The 22,736-nt window shown below is 41.8% G+C and overlaps 3 protein-coding genes and 1 long non-coding RNA gene across 6 annotated transcripts; 3 read left to right on the top strand and 1 right to left on the bottom strand.

The window, feature by feature from the left end:
- The first annotated feature begins 47 nt into the window (after nucleotides 1-47).
- On the top strand, nucleotides 48-4,421 carry LOC103460582 (uncharacterized). Of its 2 annotated transcripts, none has more exons than XM_008402822.3 (2): nucleotides 48-846; nucleotides 2,300-4,421. In XM_008402822.3, exons 1-2 carry the CDS (start codon nucleotides 648-650, stop codon nucleotides 3,064-3,066), a joined length of 966 nt encoding a protein of 321 aa, XP_008401044.2. In that variant the 5' UTR covers nucleotides 48-647; the 3' UTR covers nucleotides 3,067-4,421. The 2 variants fall into 2 exon arrangements, with proteins under 2 accessions (XP_008401044.2, XP_008401043.2); XM_008402821.3 differs by having other exon boundaries at nucleotides 2,297-4,421.
- A 260-nt stretch (nucleotides 4,422-4,681) lies between these two features.
- LOC103460583 (uncharacterized) lies at nucleotides 4,682-9,343 on the bottom strand. Its single transcript, XM_008402823.3, has 2 exons — nucleotides 9,099-9,343; nucleotides 4,682-7,222 (listed from the first exon to the last, which is right to left on the bottom strand). The coding sequence occupies exons 1-2, from the start codon at nucleotides 9,259-9,261 to the stop codon at nucleotides 6,231-6,233; spliced, it is 1,155 nt and encodes a 384-aa protein (XP_008401045.1). The 5' UTR covers nucleotides 9,262-9,343; the 3' UTR covers nucleotides 4,682-6,230.
- A 4,101-nt stretch (nucleotides 9,344-13,444) lies between these two features.
- On the top strand, nucleotides 13,445-21,918 carry LOC145547977 (M1-specific T cell receptor beta chain-like). Its single transcript, XM_081598261.1, has 5 exons — nucleotides 13,445-13,820; nucleotides 13,912-14,088; nucleotides 18,828-18,962; nucleotides 20,921-21,220; nucleotides 21,321-21,918. Exons 1-5 carry the CDS (start codon nucleotides 13,460-13,462, stop codon nucleotides 21,464-21,466), a joined length of 1,119 nt encoding a protein of 372 aa, XP_081454387.1. The 5' UTR covers nucleotides 13,445-13,459; the 3' UTR covers nucleotides 21,467-21,918.
- On the top strand, nucleotides 14,235-15,850 carry LOC145548146 (uncharacterized). Of its 2 annotated transcripts, none has more exons than XR_014084437.1 (2): nucleotides 14,235-14,320; nucleotides 15,636-15,850. It is a non-coding gene; the product is annotated as an uncharacterized LOC145548146 (long non-coding RNA). The 2 variants fall into 2 exon arrangements; XR_014084436.1 differs by having other exon boundaries at nucleotides 14,240-14,514.
- Nucleotides 21,919-22,736: the final 818 nt, after the last annotated feature.

Genomic DNA, 22,736 nt, shown 5'->3' with positions numbered 1-22,736 from the left:
CCACTCAGCATGGATTTGAACTTTTGTCTTAAATTACTTCAGCAAAACTCACAGATTTTACCACATTCTATAGTCTAAATCTGCTCCTTAGGCGCATCTTTTCGGGGTTGGTACTGCCTCTAGTGGTGTGGGGTGGTAACACAGCTAGTATAATTACATTACTGAATCAGAATACCGCAAAGTGTTTTGTGTGTCGGGGGGTTGGAACAAGAAGGGTCCAGTGAGTGCGCATATGCAACTGGGGAGTTCGGTACCTCAAAAAAGGTTAAGAACCTCTGCTTTAGTATATTTATATTATATTCACTGAAAAACTGAAATATTTCCTAAGGGTTTCACAAAAATACCGCTACCACTTGTGAACCATATTCTCTGTGTGTGTGTGTGTGTGTGTGTGTGTGTGTGTTTTGTCCACAAAAATAATATAAATAATTATTTGGTGCACAAAAAACGTAAAGATTGATGGTTCATGTTCGTTTCAGGTAACGTTATGCTGTTCCTCTCCAGTCCAGCAGGGGGCGCAAATTGGCCAATCAGCTGATTTGTGGTGACCCCCAGCAAAAGGAAAACTAAAGGATTTAGCATCAGGTTGTGTGGAATCAGCCAGAATACGGTTGTTTTATCGTTTCTCAGCTAATATCTCAGCAACCATGACTTCCGTTCAGCACCTGAGAGATTTTATCAGAGAGAGACTAACTGCTGCTGCAGCAGAAATCTTCTCAGAGGTGGAAAAAACCATCATCTGCTACGAGGAGGAGCTCGATGCTCAGCGCAGGATGATGGGGATCAACTGGAAACCAGAGATCAAACTCATCAGAATCGGTTCGGAGCTGCAGAGACAAAGTTCTGGTAGGTCCGGATGAAGGAGCTGATGAGATCCGTCAGCAGCGATAGTTAAAACACGAAATGCTTCAGTTCTGATGGAGCAGACGGTTATTTACAGAGGATTCATCACTCAATTCAGTTTATTTACAGTAAATACCTTCTAGTTTACACAATGCTGAGCAAAAATATCAGCTTCTAATTGCGAGAAATGATTTGAATTAAAATTTATTTCACAAGACAAAACTTCTACCATCTGGTTCTAGTTTCCTCTTTAACCCCAGAACCAAACATGGAGCAGCAGCTTTCAGTTCCTCTAATCTGGACCGAACCGGACAGCTGCCAAGTTCCTTTAAACTAAGGATAGTTCCCAACTTGTTTAGAGTAAATATATTAATCAACATTACAACAGCTTTTTAAATGAGCCAGATTTAGCCACAAGGTCTGATTGTTAAAAAAAAACCAAAAAACAATTGAGCCACAAACACACATTATTTACAGTAAATTACAAGAAATGGTTAATGATGATACAAATGAGTTATGAAAAGCCATGAAAACACTTAAATCATTTAATTCAAAAGCATTCAGTGGTTTTACAAGATGTTAAAAAGTTTCTTCATTGTTTTTAAAGAAGTCAAACATTAAGATCAAATCTTGTTTTTAACATAAATGTTGATGTGATCAGAATCTGTGTTCGTCTTTATTTCCTCCAACTGTCCCAAACGTTTCCATTGGAGCAAAGTTTGAGCGAAATATCCAACATGAGTCAGAGAGAAATCAGCTCCTTCTACTCCCACTTCACTGATTTATTGAAACGTTCTGCATGAACAGGCTTGGTTAGCTACAGCTAGTTAGCTTATTCTCCGTTTCCATCCCACCGTGTCCTGACAAACTCATAAAACTCTCTGGTTCCCAGCCTGGTGCTCATCTTTGAGTTTTTCTGTTGTGGGGAGGCGTCAGTGTTTCAGAGTTCAGAGGAGACGCAGCGCTGCAAAGCAGCCGAAACTCTACAGAAGCTACTGAAAGTTCTTCACTTTTCTCCGTTATTATCAGCTAATTCTGTAAAACCTCTCGTTTTATTCTGGATTCCAGTTAAATTCTGTTTCTGTCATCGTTTTACCCACATCTCCATCGTGGAGCTGCAGCCCCAGACAGGCTCCTGTACTGTAAACGGCAGCGTGGAGAAGCATTGTTTGATCACATGGATGAGGGGGATAGTCAGAAAGAGCAGGAGCTTCTTAAAGAGACAGAGGCCAGTTCAAGGCGTCAGAACGGCTGTGATGAAAAGTCAAATGGGTTTAAAGTTATTTTCTTATATCCAGTATTTTCATAACAGCAGGAAACTTTTGTTCATCCTAACCTGTTTGTCAGACGTGTTTTAATTATTAAAACATGGATTTTACTTTGTGCCTCCCTAGTTATTTTTAGAAACATGTTTTCAGGGCATATATAATCTGAACTGTGTTTTTATTGTTAGCAGACCTACAGCAACATGTCTGGAAGGATGAGAAGGATCCGATGCAGAACCTCCAAAACGGTCCTGATGAGACCTCCAGTCTGGACCTGGAGGAACCAGAAGCTTCACCGGTTAAAACTGAACGGGGTGAACTCTGCAGCAGACAGGATGGAGAGCAGCTGCAGCCTGTCAGCCCTCTGCAGACGCCCCGTCATCAGGGGTCAGAACCAAACGCTGAAGAATGTCAGAACTACTCGTCCTTAACATGTGATGTTTGTGGGAAAACCTTTAAATCCAAGTATAATTCTCAGGTGCATCACAGAATGCACTTGGGTTTGAAGCCATTTGTTTGTACAATATGTGGAAAAGGCTTCTCTCAAAAAACTCATTTAAAGGGCCACATAAGCGTCCACACAGGTGAGTGGCCGTTTTATTGCAAAATATGTGGCAGAGGTTGTGTTGACCGTCGGCGTCTGAATAATCACATGAGGACCCACTGCGGGGAGAAGTCATTCACCTGTGAAATATGTGGGATCGGCTTCACCCTGCTGAGCTCGTTGAACTCCCACCTGAGGAAACACAACAGAGAGACACTGTTTTCCTGTCCAACATGTGGTCAAATATTCACACGCAAAATTTCCCTCAGAGCTCATATGTGGGTGCACACAGGTGAGAAACCATTCTCATGTACAGAATGTGGAGTTAAATTCAGCACAGCCAATGGAATGTACAGACATAAAAAATCACATAAAGACGAGGAAACGAATCTGGTTAGTGTGGAGGAAAACTGAAGATGAGGGATTATTTTATTTAATGGGTTTTTTAGGAAGCTGTAATCCAGACTGATGGATTAAATACATCTAGTCATTTTCACCATTCAGACTGCAGGGGATGAAAGATAAACAATCAGCTTTATTATTTACAGTAAAACAGAACTAAAAATGAGATGGAATTTAAAAACATTATGATTTGAAACAGAAAAATACTTTAAAACAAATAACAGAAATGATTTGATCAGTAAACATCACAATTATCAGTAGTTTAGGCAGAGAGTCTGGAGGATCCAGGCTGATGGGAACAGGAGTTTCTACCAGTTCTTATTATTTCAGTGTTTGATGTTTGGACTTTCTAAAGTAATTTACCGTCTAATGTTTGCTGTACAGATGCTCTGTGTTGTTTTCTGTGAAGCTGTTCATGTTGCAGTGAGTCGGGCTGCAGCTGGACGTTGGCACTGATGGCCAAGATCAGATCAGATCAGATCAGATCAGATCTGATCCATCCATCCATCCATCCATCCATCCATCCATCCATCCATCCATCCATCCATCCATCCATCCATCCATCCATCCATCCATCCATCCATCCATCCATCCATCCATCCATCCATCCATCCATCCATCCATCCATCTTCTTTCACCCTTGTCCCTCAGTGGGGCCAGGAGGTGCTGTTGCATCTCCAGCTAACGTTCTGGGCGAGAGGCGGGGTCACCTGGACAGGTCACCTGGACAGGTCACCAGTCTGTCTCAGGGCAACACAGAGACACACAACCACACACACACTCACACCTAGGGACAATTTAGACAGACCAATTAACCTGACAGTCATGTTTTTGGACTGTGGGAGGAAACCGGAGTACCTGGAGAAAACCCACCATGCACAGGGAGAACATGGAGACTCCATGCAGAAAGACCGGGAATCAAACCCAGAACCTTCTTGCTGCAAGGCACCAGCTCTACCAACTGCACCACTGTGCAGCCCAGGCTAAGATCTGATGTAAAACATATTTTACTTTGTGGTTAATCCTATAATATTCATGCTTTTTGTTCAATAAACCAGAAATGTAATTAGAATCTGACTGCATTTATTTATACTAGTTGTTTAATACCTAAAGTCCTGGATGTCCAGGAACAACCAGGTTGATGCATCAGAGAGTCAATTCATTTATATCAGGGGTGTCAAACTCCAGTCCTCGAGGGCCGGTGTCCTGCAACTTTTAGAAGTGCCTCTGCTGCACCACACCTGAATAGAATAATTAGGTCATTAGCAAGGCTCTGGAGAACTGAGGAGGTCATTAAGCCATTTGATTCAGGTGTTTTGTACCTGTGGCACATCTAAAAACTGCAGGACAGCGGCCCTTCAGGACTGGAGTTTGACAACCCTGATTTATATGAATATCTTCCTTTGTCTCTGCATTCAGGACAAAACTTCAACCATCTGGTTCTAGTTTTATGTTTTATCCCCAGAACCAAACATGGAGGAGCAGCTTTCAGTTTTTCTGCTCTTTTAATCTGGAGCAAACTTGGAAAACTTATTCCAGAAAACTGGAAATCTGCTGAAACCCTGACTTCCTTTAAATCTACACTAGTGTTTAAAGTTGCTTTTGAAACAATCATGAAACATTAATCAATAATCTGATGTGTGAAATGTAATGTTGACTGTGTTTTTACGACTTTAATTTTGTTTTTATGATGTAAAACTTTAAAATACCTGGTTGCTGAAAGGTACAAATAAATGTGATTGATTGTTCCCAACTGGTTTATTTTTCCTTTATTTAATAACTTAAACATTCTTAATTTTATCTGAGATTCTAATATTTCATTGCTGGCCTTTATTTCTCCCAGCCTGAGTGACCGTCTTGTTACTTTGGGTCAGAATTGGATCAGAATAAACTTCTATTTTCCAGATTGTTCAATTAGATCTTTAGGTTGTTTCAAAGAATCTTCTCTCAGACTGAAGAAGCAATAAAACGAAGACGAACAGATTATTTAGTTTTCAAGTTAATCCCCAAACTTTCTCCGTCTTCATCAGCGTTTTGTATAACTGCAGTCCTACTTAAACAGGCTCTTCCAGATCTTTCTACATTTCTGTTTTCTACATATATTTATTTTCTATCAGTTAACAAAGCTTTTCAAATTGAACAGAACCTTCATTGCTCCACATAAAACAGTTTCCCTGTGATGTTTAGTGGCATTAAATGCTTAAACAGCCTCAGCACAGCTGCTTCAAGAGACTCCATCTGGACTCCATCCTGAAGTCTAACGAGTCTAAAAGTTAACCAAACTTCCTTTGGATTACATTTTCTTTTATTTCAGAATCAAAATATTCAAAATCCAAACTCCAACATGCATAAACACTGACATCAACAATCCCAGAAGAAACAATGAGCAGCTGTGTGAAGCTGACACCCCACCCACGTCAAAAAATCCAGCAAATAGTCTGAATGGTTAGTGCTCCGTTTGTGCAGGTTTGTGCCGTTAAAATGTTAGTTTGTGCAGTTTTGGTTTCTGAGATATTAAAAGTTATAATTTTGGCCGATGACGTCACCGTCACCCTATCATGTTCCAAATCAAACCTAAGTGTGGGCTACTTCTTGTAATTCTTCAGATTCTCAGCTGTTGTACAATGTGTACATTTTGTTTTGAACTTCAATAAAGACTTAGAACAAGAAAAAATGTGTCTCATTTCAAGAAATGTTTTAAGATAGCAATGTTTTTTCACGAACGTAGCTTCTCTCCACAATAATTGAATCCTGCTAATAAAGCAGGTGCTCAGTGAGCATCAACACCTGACTGATGTCAATATGATGTTTCATTATGTCGGGTAAGTTATGGCCTGAACGGTGCTGCAGAAAACAAACCGACTCTAGTTAATAATTACCAAAGTAATTAGTTCATAATAATATTTAAGGTATTGCGTCAGGTTTTCTTTAAAACCTTAAAGGTGTGTTCACACCTGATTAATTTGCTCGGCTTTAAACGGATCCATTTCACCTTTTAGTCCAAACGTTTGTGAAGGTGTAAAAACACTCAGGTGATCCCAGCTCTGAAATATTTCCTCTTCTAATTCTAAAACATTGTTTTTACAGTTCTGCAGGATAAATGGTTCTGCAGCGTCTGACTGTGAGCAGCAGGAACCAAAAGCTACTGATTGACTGTAGAAGGAATGTTGCTGGTTTCAGACGGTCCTGTGAGTCTCCATGTGCCTCAGCAGACCTGCTCTACGACAGAAACTCCTTCCACACGTTGGGCAGCAGTACGGTTTCTCTCCCGTGTGGATTCTCATGTGAATGCTCAGGTTGCTGCTCTGAGCGAACCGTTTTCCACATGTGGAGCAGCAGAAAGGCCTCTCCCCTGTGTGGGTTCTGATGTGCTTCAGCAGGCTGGAACTGAGAATAAACCTTTTTCCACACGTGTCACAAGAATAGGGTTTGTCGCCGTTGTGGCCTTTCATGTGGTACTGGAAGGAGCTCTCATGAGAAAACGTTTTTCCGCACACTGAGCAGCCGTAGGGCTTCTGGCTGGAGTGTGTGACCATGTGATCGGACAGATGTCTGTTTGAACTCAAAGCTTTGCCGCAGACTCTGCAGGTGAAAGGCCTCTCGCCTGTGTGGGATCTCATGTGGACCTTCAGATTGCTGCTTTTGGAGAAGCTCTTCCCGCATGTTTTACAGGAAAATGGCCGCTCGCCTGTGTGAGTCCTGAGATGCTGAACCAGATTGTTTTTGTAGTTGAAGACTTTTTCACAGAAGTCGCATTTCAGCGAAGAATCAGTGTTTCTGTGCGACAGACTCTGGGACACAGTGGAGACGGCTCCTTCTGAACTCTGGGTCTGAGATTCAGAACCATAATAACTGTAAAGCTGCTCAGCTGCTGGTTCTGCTTCGGTTTGCTGGTAACTCAGCAGGTCCACAGACGTCTCCTCCTTCAGTACCAGCTGCTGTCCCTCCTGGCTGTTGGACAGCTGGACGTTCAGCCGCTGTGGTTCTGAGAGTTCATCTTTAATCTGTGCTGGTTCTGGTTGTGTCAGTTCTCCTGTGATTCCTCCAGGTTCTGGTTCCTTCTGGTTTCGTTTAGTCGGTCCAAGTTCTTCCAGGCCCACTTCAGGCAGTGGAAGTTCTGGTTCCTCCAGTTTAATCTGCAGAGGTTCTGGTTCATCTTGGTCTGGATCTGAAGGAACAACAGATCAGTAATTAAAGCTGGTCTTCTGGATCCATGTTATTAATGTATATCTAAAATACTCTATTGGAGGAGAGTTAAGCTCATTTTCATATTGGGCAATATCAAGATAATGAATGTTGTACCTACTGACAAAAAGATTAAAAAAGATAGATAAAATAAAAAAAGATAAAATATTACTTAATATAGATTAGAAGTGAGCCAATCGATCGGTCACCGATCATAATCGGGCCGATTTCCGTGAAAAAGTGTATGATCGGTGATCAGCAATCATTGGCTCTTGTTGCCGATACCGATCACCTGCATCTCATTTCTCAGCCTGCCTGTGCAGCTGGTCTCCTCTTTCCTTCACTCTGCGCAAACGCGCAGCAACAAATCCTAAGCGATGTGGAACTATAACTATAACGCACTGAGTGAATGGGGAAGTTTGCGTGTTGCGGCGGAAAATTGAAGCAGGTCAAAATGCATCAACACAACGAAGCTAATACGACATAAAAACAATGCCATACTTGACGGAGTTTGGCTACATCGAGGCTCACTGCAGTAAAAAAGACATATGGAGGATCAGATAGCAGGTAAAGCAGCGCAGCTACAAACACTCACCCGGATTAGCATGACGGTCAGAAAGCTAAACAAATAACCTGCTAAATGATTTAAGTCTTGGAGCTGCGATGTAAGACGCTGGTTCTGCTCTCACTGTTGAACCGCTGCTACGCTACAGGTAGTAATATTTCACAGACGGAGCGCCGCTTCTGCTCCACCTGGTAGTGACTCTCACACCGAACCTCTGTTAAAGCTGCAGCATCTAACCTAAAAAAATACATTTTACATACGTATTAAAACTTTCGCTGTCCTAACATGAGACAGATAATCTCTAAAAAATAATCGATCTCCTCCCTGCTCTGCATAATTACTCCGCTCAGTCAGAAACAGCCAATCAGAGCTAGCAGTAATCAGCTAGCCGCCATGCTAACAGGAAGCTTTCATTCATTAACTCAGGATTGTTTATTGTAATGGATCCTGTATTTGTTGAGAAGCTTTATTTTGGCTCTTTGCATTATTTAGCCTCTTCAGAGCCTCCATATGTTATCAGTCTGTTAAAGATAGTATTATTGATAGCAGGACAATTTGCACAATGCCCGTTTTGTTTAGTTTTCTTCTTGGAAAAAGTTATTAAAAACAAGTTTTTGTCTAAGTTAAGGTGAATTCATGGTTCCTTTTTCCACATAATGTAACCGGCAGTGTTTATGATAAAAAATAATAATAATTATGTGATCGGTATCGGGTGATCGGTATCGGCAGGAAAAAACCTGATCGGCACATCTCTAATATTGATTGATAAAATTAGATTTAAGCAAACTGTTAAGTTGAAGTTTGTTCTTTTAGAGCAAAGATCTTTAAATCTAGACTTTAATCAAAACACCCGAGTCTAATAATCAGATGTCTGGAGAACTTTGGACCTTCAGCAGCTCGGTTCTGGTCCGGTCCTCTCTTCATCCACACTTCACCTCCAATTGAAATGAAAACGTTACTTTCATCTGAAAAGGAAACTTTGGACCCAACAGTCCAAACGGAAATAGAACCACGGCTTCAAGGGGAGTTTCCCTCGACAGAACCCAGGAAGCTCCGAATAATATTGTAATTTTAGAGCCATAAAATCATATCGCCTGAATCTATCGACCGATGTGGAACTAATATTGATCACATATTTAAGCAGAAACAGAGTTTAGAGCAAACTGAAAGCAAAACGTCTGACTTCCGGGTTAAAACTTAAATCATAACTGACCGAAGGATAAAAGCCTGAAGCCTGTAAAGTTGAGACTTCAGATTTTAATGTGATTTATGAGTCGCTGTTGTTGCTTCATACCAGTTCCGGTTGTCTTTATCTGAGGTTTATTCCAGCAGGTTTCCAGCAGTTTAATGTCCTCCTCGTAGCGGACGATGGTTTTTTCCACCTGAATGAAGATTTCCTCCGCAGCAGCAGTTAGTCTCTCTCTGATAAAATCCCTCAGATGCTGAACTGAAGACATTGTTGCTGAGATATTCAGCTGAGGAACAAAAACACAACCCGATCCGCTTGGAGCCGTTTTGTTTTACTTCCGCTGAGGGTCACAGTGAAGAAAACGCAATAATTATTCCATTTCCGCCCCCTGCTGGCCTGGAGAGGAACCGCAGCAGCAACAGAGCTGCTAAACTTTCTTTATTCACACGAACTTATTTTCATTTTGTAAACAGAAACATGGATCTGTTGAAATTCTTCCTTTTCAACAGCATCTTTTCAAACATCTTTTATACAACGTCTAGTCTTTTCAAACTAGACGTTGTATAAACGTCTAGTTTATACAATATCTTGCTGATACTATACAAAACTACTACAATTCCCACTTTCAGTTCTCTGAGCTGCAGTGATTCTCCTTTGGGTTTGGAAGCACATTATAAATGATGAAGCGCGTTTGGAGACTTGTGTTGATGATGCTGATGGCGACGTTTGAAGCCTTGAAAGCCGGCGGCACCACATGACTGATTTATGAACTGGATCTCCTTAGTCTGCGTGCGAATCAAAGTATAAGGAGCTCCAAAACGCGGCTGAGGCCTCATCACATCTTGTTGTTTAAGGATCTTGTTGCAGATGTGTTTGAGACATGATCGCCTTTTTGATATAGAAACAATTTTCACTTAATACATCATCATTAATAATAATGTCAAAAACAGCACAGTGGTCCCTGTGTTCTAATTTCTGATGTTTTAAAAAGTGACATGTTGTGTTCAACTGAACTTTAATGAAATATAAAGACCTCATCTATACTGAGGTTCTGCATGAAAACAAGGAGACCAACCAAGTGGAGGAATCTCAGCCAAGTTATTATAGGATGCAATGAAAACCATTATGATTGTATTTATAATTATAAATAATAAATGATTATAATTTATAATGATAAATTATTTATAATTTATTATATATAAAATCATAATGGTAACACTGGCCAACTGGAGACAAATATTGGAAATAATATTTTATCCTTGCTGATGCTTTTCTGGCTGCATTCTATAAAAAAGGTATTTTCTATTAATGTAAAAGAAAAAAGAAAAATATTTATTTTTCAGTAAAAAGCAAATAGAATTTTGACCCTCGTGACATAAACATGGTTAAAAAGTAACAAAACTCCAGGACTATTATCTGTTTTCAGTTTTCCTTTGATCATTAAAACACATTAAGACAATATTCAGCATTTATGTATTGGCATAATAAACACAATTTAATCATTTATTCAATTAAAAGCTGCAGACAAAAGTAATAAAAATCACTTTACCTGATTTACATGTATTGTCCAGTTGATGCCAACCAGCAGCTTCCTCCTCTCGTCCAATCAGCAGCTTCCTCCTCTCATGGTCCAATCAGCAGCTTCCTCCTCTCATGGTCCAATCAGCAGCTTCCTCCTCTCATGGTCCAATCAGCAGCTTCCTCCTCTCATGGTCCAATCAGCAGCTTCCTCCTCTCGTCCAATCAGCAGCTTCCTCCTCTCATGGTCCAATCAGCAGCTTCCTCCTCTCATGGTCCAACCAGCAGCTTCCTCCTCTCATGGTCCAACCAGCAGCTTCCTCCTCTCTGGGGGCTGCAGGGGCTGATGGGAGCTCTGGTTCCTCTGCTCTGATCTCTCAGCTCGTCCTTGTTTGGCCTCAGCTGCATCAGAGCCACTTCTCCCCAGGTTCACCAGAGGAAACTCCACTGCACACAATGCTTTTCCTCCCAGCTGCTGCTCTGTGCTGGCTGGGTTCAGGTGAGTGTTTCCACCAATCAGGAGCCAACAAAGCCCACCTGGAACAAACACTGTCACACTAACCTTCACCTGTCTGTCTGTGTCTCTACAGCGCTGGCTGCCATGGCAACACACCTGGTTCAGGACGACCTGACTCTGACCAGGAGATCCGGGCAGAGCGTCTCCTTCAGCTGTGGAGGAACTGGACCGTGTGGTACCTATATCTTCTGGTACCAGAAGAAAGAAACTGAAACATTCAGAGTAATCTTTGATATTAATAGGAGTAACGGTAACATTGATAGAAGTTATTCAAGTCATCCTCAACTCAGCGATTTTTCAGCTGAAAATATTCAGAATGGTTGTTTGTTGAAGATTGAAAATGTTAGAGACATTCATTCAGCCTCCTACTACTGCGGCTGCTGGAAGTCTGGTTCCCACAGTGAGAAATGATTCGTTCAGCCTGAACAAAAACCTCCAGATGATCAGATGTCAGTTTGTGACATAGAGAGCAGTAAACCACAGCCCAGGTTCACTGATTTCACCTCCATCTCACACAGAGACTCTCTGAGTTTTAGACTCTAATGTTTCATCATTTTGTTAGAATCCACTGAAGGTTTCTGGTATCTTTAGTGTTTATTTACTTCTTTCTAAAGAATTGGGTTATTGACAAAAACTAATCAAATTTTGCAAGTTAATCAGCTGAAATAACCAACATCGCCTCCTGGAAACTTTAAAATCCACTGACTCACCTAGATAACTTTATCATGCAGACATGAAGTCTGGAAAACTTGCAGAACTTCCCTAAAACGACACAAAGTTTCCTCCACCATGCTCTGTGACAAACAGGAAGTCGGCCATCTTGGATTGTACTAGCGATATTAACCTAATTTTGTAGATTACAGCCTCTGCATTCTATGAAACTTCTACAGTTTTTGATCAATTGGATTGAAAATTGGTGAGTTTTATCCTAAGAAATGGAGGATCGAAAGTTGTGAAAATCCTGACATTTTGTGCTTATTGGAGAAACTTGGCCTGGACTCAAACTTTGACTATGTGCCCAAAAAAAGTTGTTTTAACTCCTGCAGAGATAGTGAGAGAGATGAAACCTGTTGTTCAAATGATCCCTAACAACAATAACTGGTCAAATGCTGACATCATCGAATCTGCCTCATTATAACAGGAAGTTTAATGTTTTAATTTGAAAAGTCCATATTTGACTCTGTCATTATGTTCTGAACTTTCTGAATCCACATGCAAAACACTGAGGAGATCTGATGAAAAATTTATTTACAGAAAAAATGAATTGTTCAATGAAGACGTCCGCAGGAGTGTATGTTCTGGTCTCGAGGGGGGCGGGGCAGGGTTGGTCAGTGATCTGGAGGCAGATTGGACATGTGAGAACCAGCAGGCTAGAAAGTGGCTTTTTATAGAGAGATCTTACTGGTTGGACCAGTGTGGGTGAGAGGCGATGAATCCAGGGCTGGACCGTTATGTCCGGACTACGTGGCGGCTTGACAGCTGGTTCGCTCGTGTCACTCACCAGGAGGGCATAAGAGAACGGAGTAGGTTTGAATACAGCATCCTCAGATGGCGCTTGGGAAACTCGGACTTCAGGTCGGGCACAAAGCGGCTGAGATCTGGTCACCATGAAGGAGAGGCACAGAACAGGTAAGATAACTCAAGGAATATCTGGGCTAGACGTTACCACCAAGGTGAAAACACTGGCGACAAAGTGCTGAGAACCCACTCCTCTTATGCTCCAGATGATGATCCACAGGTGTGCTGAAACACACCTGTGGAGAAAACTACTCCAGCCGAGCTCCCAAATGCCACCTAGAGAGGGACTAGAAGGGCTGCCGGAGCAGCAGATCCTGACAGACTTCCTTTCCATTGTGAACATGAAACTGTAACCAGAGACAGAAAACAAGTTGGTTTAACTTGTTGTTCATTACTGAGAGTTTTCTACAGACAGAGAGGCTGAGCCGACTGATGTTGGTCATTTATTACCATATTTGAAATGTTCTGCTCAGTAATACTGGTCCAATAACCCATAATGTCACCAGATGGATCAAAATCAGAACACATGATTAATGAATCTTATTAAGGTTGTTGTTTCCTGTGGAGGATCAAAGAATCAGTTTCATAAATTCACCTCCTGCTGTTTTGGTTTGATATTTAAGACACTGAGAGCAGCAGCATCTTCCTCCTCTCGTCCAATCAGCATCTTCCTCCTCTCGTCCAATCAGCATCTTCCTCCTCTCGTCCAATCAGCATCTTCCTCTTCTGATGGTCCAATCAGCAGCTTCCTCCTCTCATGGTCCAACCAGCATCTTCCTCCTCTCATCCAATCAGCAGCTTTCTCCTCTCGTCCAATCAGCAGCTTCCTCCTCTCGTCCAACCAGCATCTTCCACTGATCGTCCAACCAGCAGCTTCCTCCTCTCATGATCCAACCAGCATCTTCCTCCTCTCATGGTCCAATCAGCATCTTCCTCCTCTCATGGTCCAACCAGCATCTTCCTCCTCTCATGGTCCAACCAGCATCTTCCTCCTCTCGTCCAACCAGCAGCTTCCTCCTCTCGTCCAACCAGCAGCTTCCTCCTCTCATGGTCCAATCAGCATCTTCCTCCTCTCATGGTCCAACCAGCAGCTTCCTCCTCTCTGGGGGCTGCAGGGGCTGATGGGAGCTCTGGTTCCTCTGCTCTGATCTCTCAGCTCGTCCTTGTTTGGCCTCAGCTGCATCAGAGCCACTTCTCCCCAGGTTCACCAGAGGAAACTCCACTGCACACAATGCTTTTCCTCCCAGCTGCTGCTCTGTGCTGGCTGGGTTCAGGTGAGTGTTTCCACCAATCAGGAGCCAACAAAGCCCACCTGGAACAAACACTGTCACACTAACCTTCACCTGTCTGTCTGTGTCTCTACAGCGCTGGCTGCCATGGCAACACACCTGGTTCAGGACGACCTGACTCTGACCAGGAGATCCGGGCAGAGCGTCTCCATCAGCTGTGGAGGGACTAAACAGTGTCATACTAGTTACTCTGTACACTGGTTCCAGAAGAAAGACACAGAACCATTCAAAGCTATTCTTACTATCAAGAGTGGTACCAAATCTAGCTATTTCAATCATCCTCAGAAAAATGATTTCTCAGCTGAGAGAAGTGAGACCAGCTGTTCACTGAAGATCAATAAAGTGAAAGTGGATCATTCAGCCTCCTACTACTGCGGCTGTTATTCTGGTTCCCACAGTGAGAAATGATTCGTTCAGCCTGAACAAAAACCTCCAGATGATCAGATGTCAGTTTGTGACATAGAGAGCAGTAAACCACAGCCCAGGTTCACTGATTTCACCTCCATCTCACACAGAGACTCTCTGAGTTTTAGACTCTAATGTTTCATTGTTTTGTCATATTTATGTCACATTTAATGGTTTCCATTCATATTGTAACAGAAACAGTATCAGTGATGATCATCATCCTCATCAACTCTACTGGGTTTGACGTTAATGATGAATCATCTCCAGCTGATCAGTTTAACTGATGTCAGCAGATAATTTTAGTTTATTTCTCTTTAAAAGTTAAATCTTGATCTGATCTCAGATCAGCTTTTGGTCCATCAGTTTCTTCTGGACGTTTCTGTTTCTCAGAGGAACCTGATGGTTCTGATGGTTCTGTTGGTTCTGTTGGTTCTGATGGTTCTGATGGTTCTGATGGTTCTGATGGTTCTGTTGGTTCTGATGGTTCTGATGGTTCTGATGGTTCTGTTGGTTCTGATGGTTCTGCTGGTTCTGTTTGGTTCTGTTGGTTCTGTTGGTTCTGCTGGTTCTGTTGGTTCTAATGGTTCTGCTGGTTCTGTTTGGTTCTGATGGTTCTGATGGTTCTGCTGGTTCTGATGGTTCTGATGGTTCTGATGGTTCTGATGGTTCTGCTGGTTCTGATGGTTCTGATGGTTCTGCTGGTTCTGTTCGTTCTGCTGGTTCTGCTGGTTCTGTTTGGTTCTGTTGGTTCTGCTGGTTCTGATGGTTCTGATGGTTCTGCTGGTTCTGTTGGTTCTAATGGTTCTGATGGTTCTGATGGTTCTGCTGGTTCTGTTGGTTCTGCTGGTTCTTCTGGTTCTGTTGGTTCTGATGGTTCTGATGGTTCTGTTGGTTCTGCTGGTTCTGATGGATCTGATGGTTCCGCTGGTTCTGATGGTTCTGCTGGTTCTGTTGGTTCTGCTGGTTCTGATGGTTCTGTTGGTTCTGCTGGTTCTGATGGTTCTGATGGTTCTGCTGGTTCTGATGGTTCTGCTGGTTCTGTTGGTTCTGCTGGTTCTGATGGTTCTGATGGTTCTGTTGGTTCTGATGGTTCTGCTGGTTCTGTTGGTTCTGCTGGTTCTGATGGTTCTGTTGGTTCTGTTGGTTCTGCTGGTTCTGATGGTTCTGCTGGTTCTGATGGTTCTTCTGGTTCTGATGGTTCTGTTGGTTCTGATGGTTCTGATGGTTCTGTTGGTTCTGTTGGTTCTGATGGTTCTGATGGTTCTGATGGTTCTGTTGGTTCTGTTGGTTCTGATGGTTCTGTTGGTTCTGATGGTTCTGTTGGTTCTGGTGGTTCTGATGGTTCTGTTGGTTCTGGTGGTTCTGATGTCTCTCTTCTTCCTCTTCACCCCCCAGGTTCTCTGTGGGGTTAAAGGTCAGGAAGACCAGGTTTTGGTACCTTTGGCAGGATGGACCGGTACCAAGTCCTGAAGGTTAAAGTCCAACCAGTTTGTGTCCAGGATGTGTGGGGTCAGCAGAGATGCTAGCTGCCCTTTTCCTGACCTTTGACCTGAACCAGTGCTGGATGGAGGGAAGGTCAGTGTTGCTGAGATGATGATGATGATGATGATGATGATGATGATGATGATGATGATGATGATGATGATCTGGTTCAGCTGCAGGTTCTGATTGGACCAGCTGAGCCACCTGATCAGTCCTGGACCAACAGGGGCTTTTCTAGACGGGGCCCCGAGGGGCCGCTGCCCTGATGGGGCCCCGAGGGGCCGCTGCCCTGATGGGGCCCCGAGGGGCCGCTGCCCTGATGGGGCCCTGAGGGGCCGCTGCCCTGATGGGGCCCCGAGGGGCCGCTGCCCTGATGGGGCCCCGAGGGGACGCTGCCCTGACGGGGCCCCGAGGGGCCGCTGCCCTGATGGGGCCCCTCTGAAGAGATACTACAGGACCAGTTTGTTATGGTGAAGTGATTTTTCTGCTGACTATGAAATTATTCTTCCCACTTTTACAAAGTTAACTAACCAACTACTTTAGATCCTAAACATCATTTTATTCTCAGTAACTAAATGTTACATTTCTAGATCTGTGATCCTGTTAGAATCTGTTTATGGGGCCCTGAAGGTTTGGGGCCCCAAGCAGCTGCTTGGTTTGCTTCTGCATTGGGCCGGCTCAGAGAGTCTGGAGGATAATCAGCATTCAGAGAGTCAGACTCACAGCAGGTCAAAGGTCATGACCTCTGCCAGCCCTGATCCGTGTGAAAGGTCATGACCTCTGCTGCCAGCCTCCACCCTGATCAGTGTGAAAGGTCATGACCTCTGCTGCCAGCCTCCACACTGATCAGTGTGAAAGGTCATGACCTCTGCCAGCCTCCACCCTGATCAGTGTGAAAGGTCATGACCTCTGCCAGCCTGATCAGTGTGAAAGGTCATGACCTCTGCTGCCCTGATCAGTGTGAAAGGTCATGACCTCTGCTGCCAGCCTCCACCCTGATCAGTGTGAAAGGTCATGACCTCTGCTGCCAGCCTCCACCCTGATCAGTGTGAAAGGTCATGACCTCTGCCAGCCTCCACCCTGATCAGTGTGAAAGGTCATGACCTCTGCCAGCCTCCAGCCTTGATCAGTGTGAAAGGTCATGACCTCTGCTGCCAGCCAGCCTCCACCCTGATCAGCTTCATGGCTCCATCAGCCTCCAGGAAACCACAGCCCCCCTACCCCCCTACTTTCCCTCTCCCTCCCCTCCTTCTCCCCCCCCCCTCTCCCCCATCATCCACCCCTCCTCCCCCCCCCCTCCCTCCGTGCTGCATTCATGATCTCAGCAGCTGCAGCTCAGACTGAAGACTTTCAGCAAGACGACGTCCCAACAAACCAGGAGACCCAGTGGGAGAGATGAGAGCTTTAGACATGATGTCTGCAGAGCTTCCTGCAGACCCACTTTGGACCTTCACAGCACATTTCTGATGGTTCTGATCCATCAGAACCTCACAGCAACTTCAGCAGCCATGTTGATGTGAACATCAGAGAAACTCATCATGGAGCTGAAACCTGGTCCTGCTGCATCATCTGGACCGGTTCCCCTCAGCCGACCCGTTCAGCAGCAGGCCGGTTTCTGAGGAGGATACTGGTACCGCTTTGGTTCTGGAGCCAGACTGGATGGAACCGGTAAGAACCAACCAGCACTGACTGGGTTTACTGGAGAAGTTAGAATGAGTTTAGAGTCACTTTGTGCTGCTGCAGGTTTACATGTTGGATTTTATCATTAGTGGAGAATCAATGATAAAATATCAATGATTCATAGAAACAAGTTCAGGGAAACTTTACAACATAAATGTAGTATTTTAACCATTATTACAACATAAATGTAGTATTTTAACCATTATTACAACATAAATGTAGTATTTTAACCATTATTACAACATAAATGTAGTATTTTAACCATTATTACAACATAAATGTAGTATTTTAACCATTATTACAACATAAATGTAGTATTTTAACCATTATTACAACATAAATGTAGTATTTTAACCAATATTACAACATAAATGTAGTATTTTAACCATTATTACAACATAAATGTAGTATTTTAACCATTATTACAACATAAATGTAGTATTTTAACCATTATTACAACATAAATGTAGTATTTTAACCATTATTACAACATAAATGTAGTATTTTAACCAATATTACAACATAAATGTAGTATTTTAACCATTATTACAACATAAATGTAGTATTTTAACCATTATTACAACATAAATGTAGTATTTTAACCATTATTACAGAATAAATGTAGTATTTTAACCATTATTACAACATAAATGTAGTATTTTAACCATTATTACAACATAAATGTAGTATTTTAACCATTATTACAACATAAATGTAGTATTTTAACCATTATTACAACATAAATGTAGTATTTTAACCATTATTACAACATAAATGTAGTATTTTAACCATTATTACAACATAAATGTAGTATTTTAACCATTATTACAACATAAATGTAGTATTTTAACCATTATTACAACATAAATGTAGTATTTTAACCAATATTACAACATAAATGTAGTATTTTAACCAGTATTACAGAATAAATGTAGGATTTTAACCAATATTACAACATACATGTAGTATTTTAACCATTATTACAACATACATGTAGTATTTTAACCATTATTACAGAATAAATGTAGTGTTTTAACCAGTATTACAACATAAATGTAGTATTTTAACCATTATTACAGAATAAATGTAGTATTTTAACCAATATCACAACATAAATGTAGTATTTTAACCAATATTACAACATAAATGTAGTATTTTAACCATTATTACAACATAAATGTTGTATTTTAACCAATATTACAACATAAATGTAGTATTTTAACCAATATTACAACATAAATGTAGTATTTTAACCAATATTACAACATAAATGTAGTATTTTAACCATTATTACAACATAAATGTAGTATTTTAACCATTATTACAGAATAATATCTGTTAACTCACAGTAACTCTGTAATATCTGCTGATAAAACTAATTACTGTAAAATATTGTTAATATATTTATTAAATGCTTAAACTCAGAGTTACATGAAGCTGACAGAGAAAAAACTGAAGGTAATAAAACCAGAAACCAGCTGATGGGTTTTTGTATCAGTCTGTCTCACTGTGCGTGGTATGAATGGATCTTTGGTTCTGGAACCAAACTGTATGTAACAGGTAAGAACCAACATTTACTGGTTTCATTAGTAGAAATTATTATTATGAAATGTGGATAATTTATGAAAACAAGTTTAAAATTCACAGACAGCTGAACTTAGTTTTCCAGCTATTGAAGGTGATTGTTGTTTTTTTTCTCACTGTAAATCTGTGATTTTACTCAGTTTAATCATTTTATAAAACTCAGAGCTACATGAAGCTGACAAAGAAAATCTTAACATAATAACAGAATAACTCGGCAGACAGGTCGTTGTTGTATCCGTGTTTCTGGACAATTCCTCTTTGGTTCTGGAACCAAACTGTAACAGGTAAGAATCAACATTTACTGGTTTTACTGTTAAAATGGGTTTAATGTGACTTTCTATTATTTATTCTTTTATATACTATGTTTTATTTCAATAATTCTCTGTGTGCTTAAAATGCATCAGATGAAAATATGTTTAATGTTCGTGAATCAGCCGAATAAAAACTCCTAAATCTGATCAGCAGAAATGTTTAAATGAGCCTCGTTTAATTTCAGAAAACAGAAACTTTGTCCTGACAGGAATAAATACATTTTAGTTTCATATTTTTAAACGGTTCTCACTCTGCTGAGCTCTGAGCCCGACCCGATCGCTGCAGAACCGCCTTTCCTCTGACGGGGTCAGTTATCGCAAAGAAAGAAAAATGTTCCACAAAAATAATAAAAAATTATCAATTAGACCCAACATGGTTGATAGATTCAATATTTCACTGTAAATGTAGAAAAACAATTATAAATGACTTCCAGGTTTCAATATTGTCACTTTTCTATAATAATAACATAAATCATTTTTACCAAGAGACGATTTAGGTGAAAATATATATGATCTCTTGTCAAGAACAGACCCAGGCTGTTAACTAATGAAGGGGGTAAAATAATGAAATATTTAAGAATTAATTCAGCAAATTACATCAGAAAAATCTTCTACAGTAGAAATATGAGCTTTATGTGGTTTAAGGTTTTAACAATCGATTCATTTGGAAAAAAGAAAGGAAATGTAAACTAACAACGTGGTTTTATTAAACGTATGAGAAAAATGTTTAATAAAAGTGAATGATAAGAGGAAGATATGATCTGACATTTTCTGATGATGAGCGAAGCTCAGAGCCAGAAAACGAAACGATAGAGAGAAAAAGCAGCTCAAGGTCTCTGTAGCTGTTGGATCTGAAGATCTGATTTAATTATGAAAATGATTTCATGAGGTGATCAGTTGGTGTTTAAAACAATCATAAATAAATAAAAATTCATCGTTACAAAATAAGTTCAGGCAGAAGAAACAAACATCTCCTGATCTAAAGGTTTTACAACATAAAGCTTTAAAAAGCTCCAGTAGTTAATGGTTAATAAATGAGAAAATTATTGAAACGTTTCATTTATTTCAATGCAAATTTAACATTAGAACGATGATGATGATGATGATGATGATGATGAAGAAGAAGAAATCTGACTTTCAACTGTCAGCTTTTATGTTTTTAGGTCAAACTTGTTTCCTTCAATCAGTGAAATAAACGTAGTAGAGGAGCCAGTCAGATTCATTCATTCATTCATTCATTCATTCATTCATTCATTCATTCATTCATTCATTCATTCATTTTTAAAACGCTTTAAAAACTAAAGTCAACCAGAATGCTGTACAGCTAAACCATAAAATACAAAGTGGCCAGTTAATAATACCATAAACTATGACAATATAAAATAAACTGATCTAATGCTCAGTGGAGTTAAAAGATTAATTTAAAAGGAATATTTTTAAATCTTTGCTTAGAGAAACTTCAAAATAAAAGCCTGCAGAGCCTCTGCCTGAGTCGGTGTTTGGTCCAGAGGCTGCAGGAACTTTGTTCTGTGCTGCAGCAGCTCAGTGATCAGATCCAGAATCAGACTGGATGCAGCGCAGAGCTGCTGCAGCTGCTGCTGACTGTCTGCTGCCAACCTCCAGGTGATCCGGTGGTGCAGCCCGTGGTGAGCGTGTACCCAGCAGCATCCAGCGCCCAGCGGGACAGGAAGGGCTTCCTGCTGTGTCTGGCCTCAGGCATGTTTCCTCCTGAGGTCCAGGTCTCCTGGAAACGACTGGAGGACGGTGGAGAGACGGATCTGACCTCTGCAGAGCAGCTGGAGCTCAGAGAGCCCAACCGCACCGCCTCCATCTTACCGGTGGACCGGGATCAACACAGCACATCTAGATACCGCTGCTCTGTGCAGCATGAGGGGGGCCCAGTGGAGGCCCCAGCAACACAAGGTGATGAAGCTGGGAGAGCAGGCAGGGGCTCAGCTGCAGCTGCAGCAGAGGACGGACATTTCTGTTCAACTCCAATCATTTCCCTCCTGCTCTGTTCCAGAGGTTTGTCCCTGGATCCTGATGTCCCTGAACCGGGTGAAGCTGCTCTGCCTGCTCTACTCGGTGCTGATAGTGAAGAGTCTGGTGTTCTGCTGTGGACTCTCTCTGCTGATGGTCCTCAGGACCAAGGGACCGGCCCCCAGCTGAGCCTCTGCTGCAGCTTCTCCTGCTTCATCTCTGCTGATTGTTTGGTGTATTTTTAAGTGATTTTTGGTCCTAATGGCTTTAATTGATGGAGATCTAACAGGAAAGTCGGTCATGAGGGGAGAAAATCTGCAGCAAAGGTCAACAGGCAGCATTGAGAACTGAGGCCTCCGTTCATCTGTTTTCCTCCCAGGCCGTCGCTGCAGCCACTGATTGATTTTAAGCTTCTCATCATTTAAGTCAGACATTAAAATAATACTTTTATTCCAGATTCTCAGCTTTATGTTTATGATCTCCATCCAGATGACGACTTGTTCCTCAGTCCGTGATGTCATAATTTCACAGATTGATTTAAATCCTCTGGTTATTTTCTTTCTGCCTCTTTTGTCTTTATTTGATTGTAGCTGAACTTTGTGTAAAATCCTGAAGTTTCATTAAAGATGTTTGTGACTGAATGACTGATTTGTTCTTAAATTCTCCATCAAACCAGGAGTTTCTGTCCCAACGTTTCATCTGCTGAGGCTGAAGAGCAACAAGCTGAGAGCCATCAGCTGATGAATGAATGAATGAATGAATGAATGAATGAATGAATGAATGAATGAATGAATGAATGAATGAATGAGTGAATGACCGTTTCCGGTCCCTGAGGCTGCAGCCTGGGCGGAGCTGCCCGTTGGTTAGAGGACCATAACGTGACGGCAGCAGATGAAGTTGGTGAATCTGTGACTCTGGATCCATGAAGGACTCAGAGGAAAAACCTTCTGCACAGGAAGAGCAACATAAAAACCCAGGAAGTGAGACGGAGCCGCAGACGTGCAGCCAGCTGGTTGATCACTGCTGAATCAGGACGATCCTGAAGTCAAATCTGCTCCTGGTTCCTGGTTCCTGCTGGTTTCTCTGCTCTGGTCCTCCTTCCTGAAGCCGAAGCCGTAAAACATGGTGAGAGGTCCAGAAGGACGGGTTCAGAGTTCTGACATTAATGCTGAGATGAAGAACAACTGAACCTGAAGGAAGCTGTGCAAACAGTTGGTTCTGAATGACAGGATGCAGAGAACCCAGATGGTTCTGATCCACCAGAACCAGAATGTTCTGGTGGATCAGAACCATCAAGTTTCCAGCTGTTAGTTGGTTGAAGGTTTAATGTGTTGGAGCAACAATCAGGTCCAACAGAACCTCAGCCTGGTCCAGGAGATCAGAGTCAATCTGGTTCTGAATGACAGGATGCAGAGAACCCAGATGGTTCTGATGAGACCCAGAAAGAGTCACCAGAGGG

This window comes from Poecilia reticulata, chromosome 17, assembly GCF_904066995.2.
Source record: "Poecilia reticulata chromosome 17, P_reticulata-male-v2, whole genome shotgun sequence".
Classification (NCBI taxonomy): domain Eukaryota; kingdom Metazoa; phylum Chordata; class Actinopteri; order Cyprinodontiformes; family Poeciliidae; genus Poecilia; species Poecilia reticulata.
This window is presented reverse-complemented; position numbering and strand designations above follow the sequence as displayed.

Coding starts and splice junctions, on each gene's coding strand:
- LOC145547977 (XM_081598261.1), top strand. CDS start 13,460: ATGGTCCAATCAGCATCTTCCTCCTCTCATGGTCCAACCAGCATCTTC. Junction 13,821..13,911: donor TCTGTGCTGGCTGGGTTCAG/GTGAGTGTTTCC, acceptor GTGTCTCTACAG/CGCTGGCTGCCATGGCAACA. Junction 21,221..21,320: donor GGAGGCCCCAGCAACACAAG/GTGATGAAGCTG, acceptor GCTCTGTTCCAG/AGGTTTGTCCCTGGATCCTG.
- LOC103460582 (XM_008402821.3), top strand. CDS start 648: ATGACTTCCGTTCAGCACCTGAGAGATTTTATCAGAGAGAGACTAACT. Junction 847..2,296: donor GCTGCAGAGACAAAGTTCTG/GTAGGTCCGGAT, acceptor TTTTATTGTTAG/CAGACCTACAGCAACATGTC.
- LOC103460583 (XM_008402823.3), bottom strand. CDS start 9,261: ATGTCTTCAGTTCAGCATCTGAGGGATTTTATCAGAGAGAGACTAACT. Junction 7,223..9,098: donor GATAAAGACAACCGGAACTG/GTATGAAGCAAC, acceptor TTGTTCCTTCAG/ATCCAGACCAAGATGAACCA.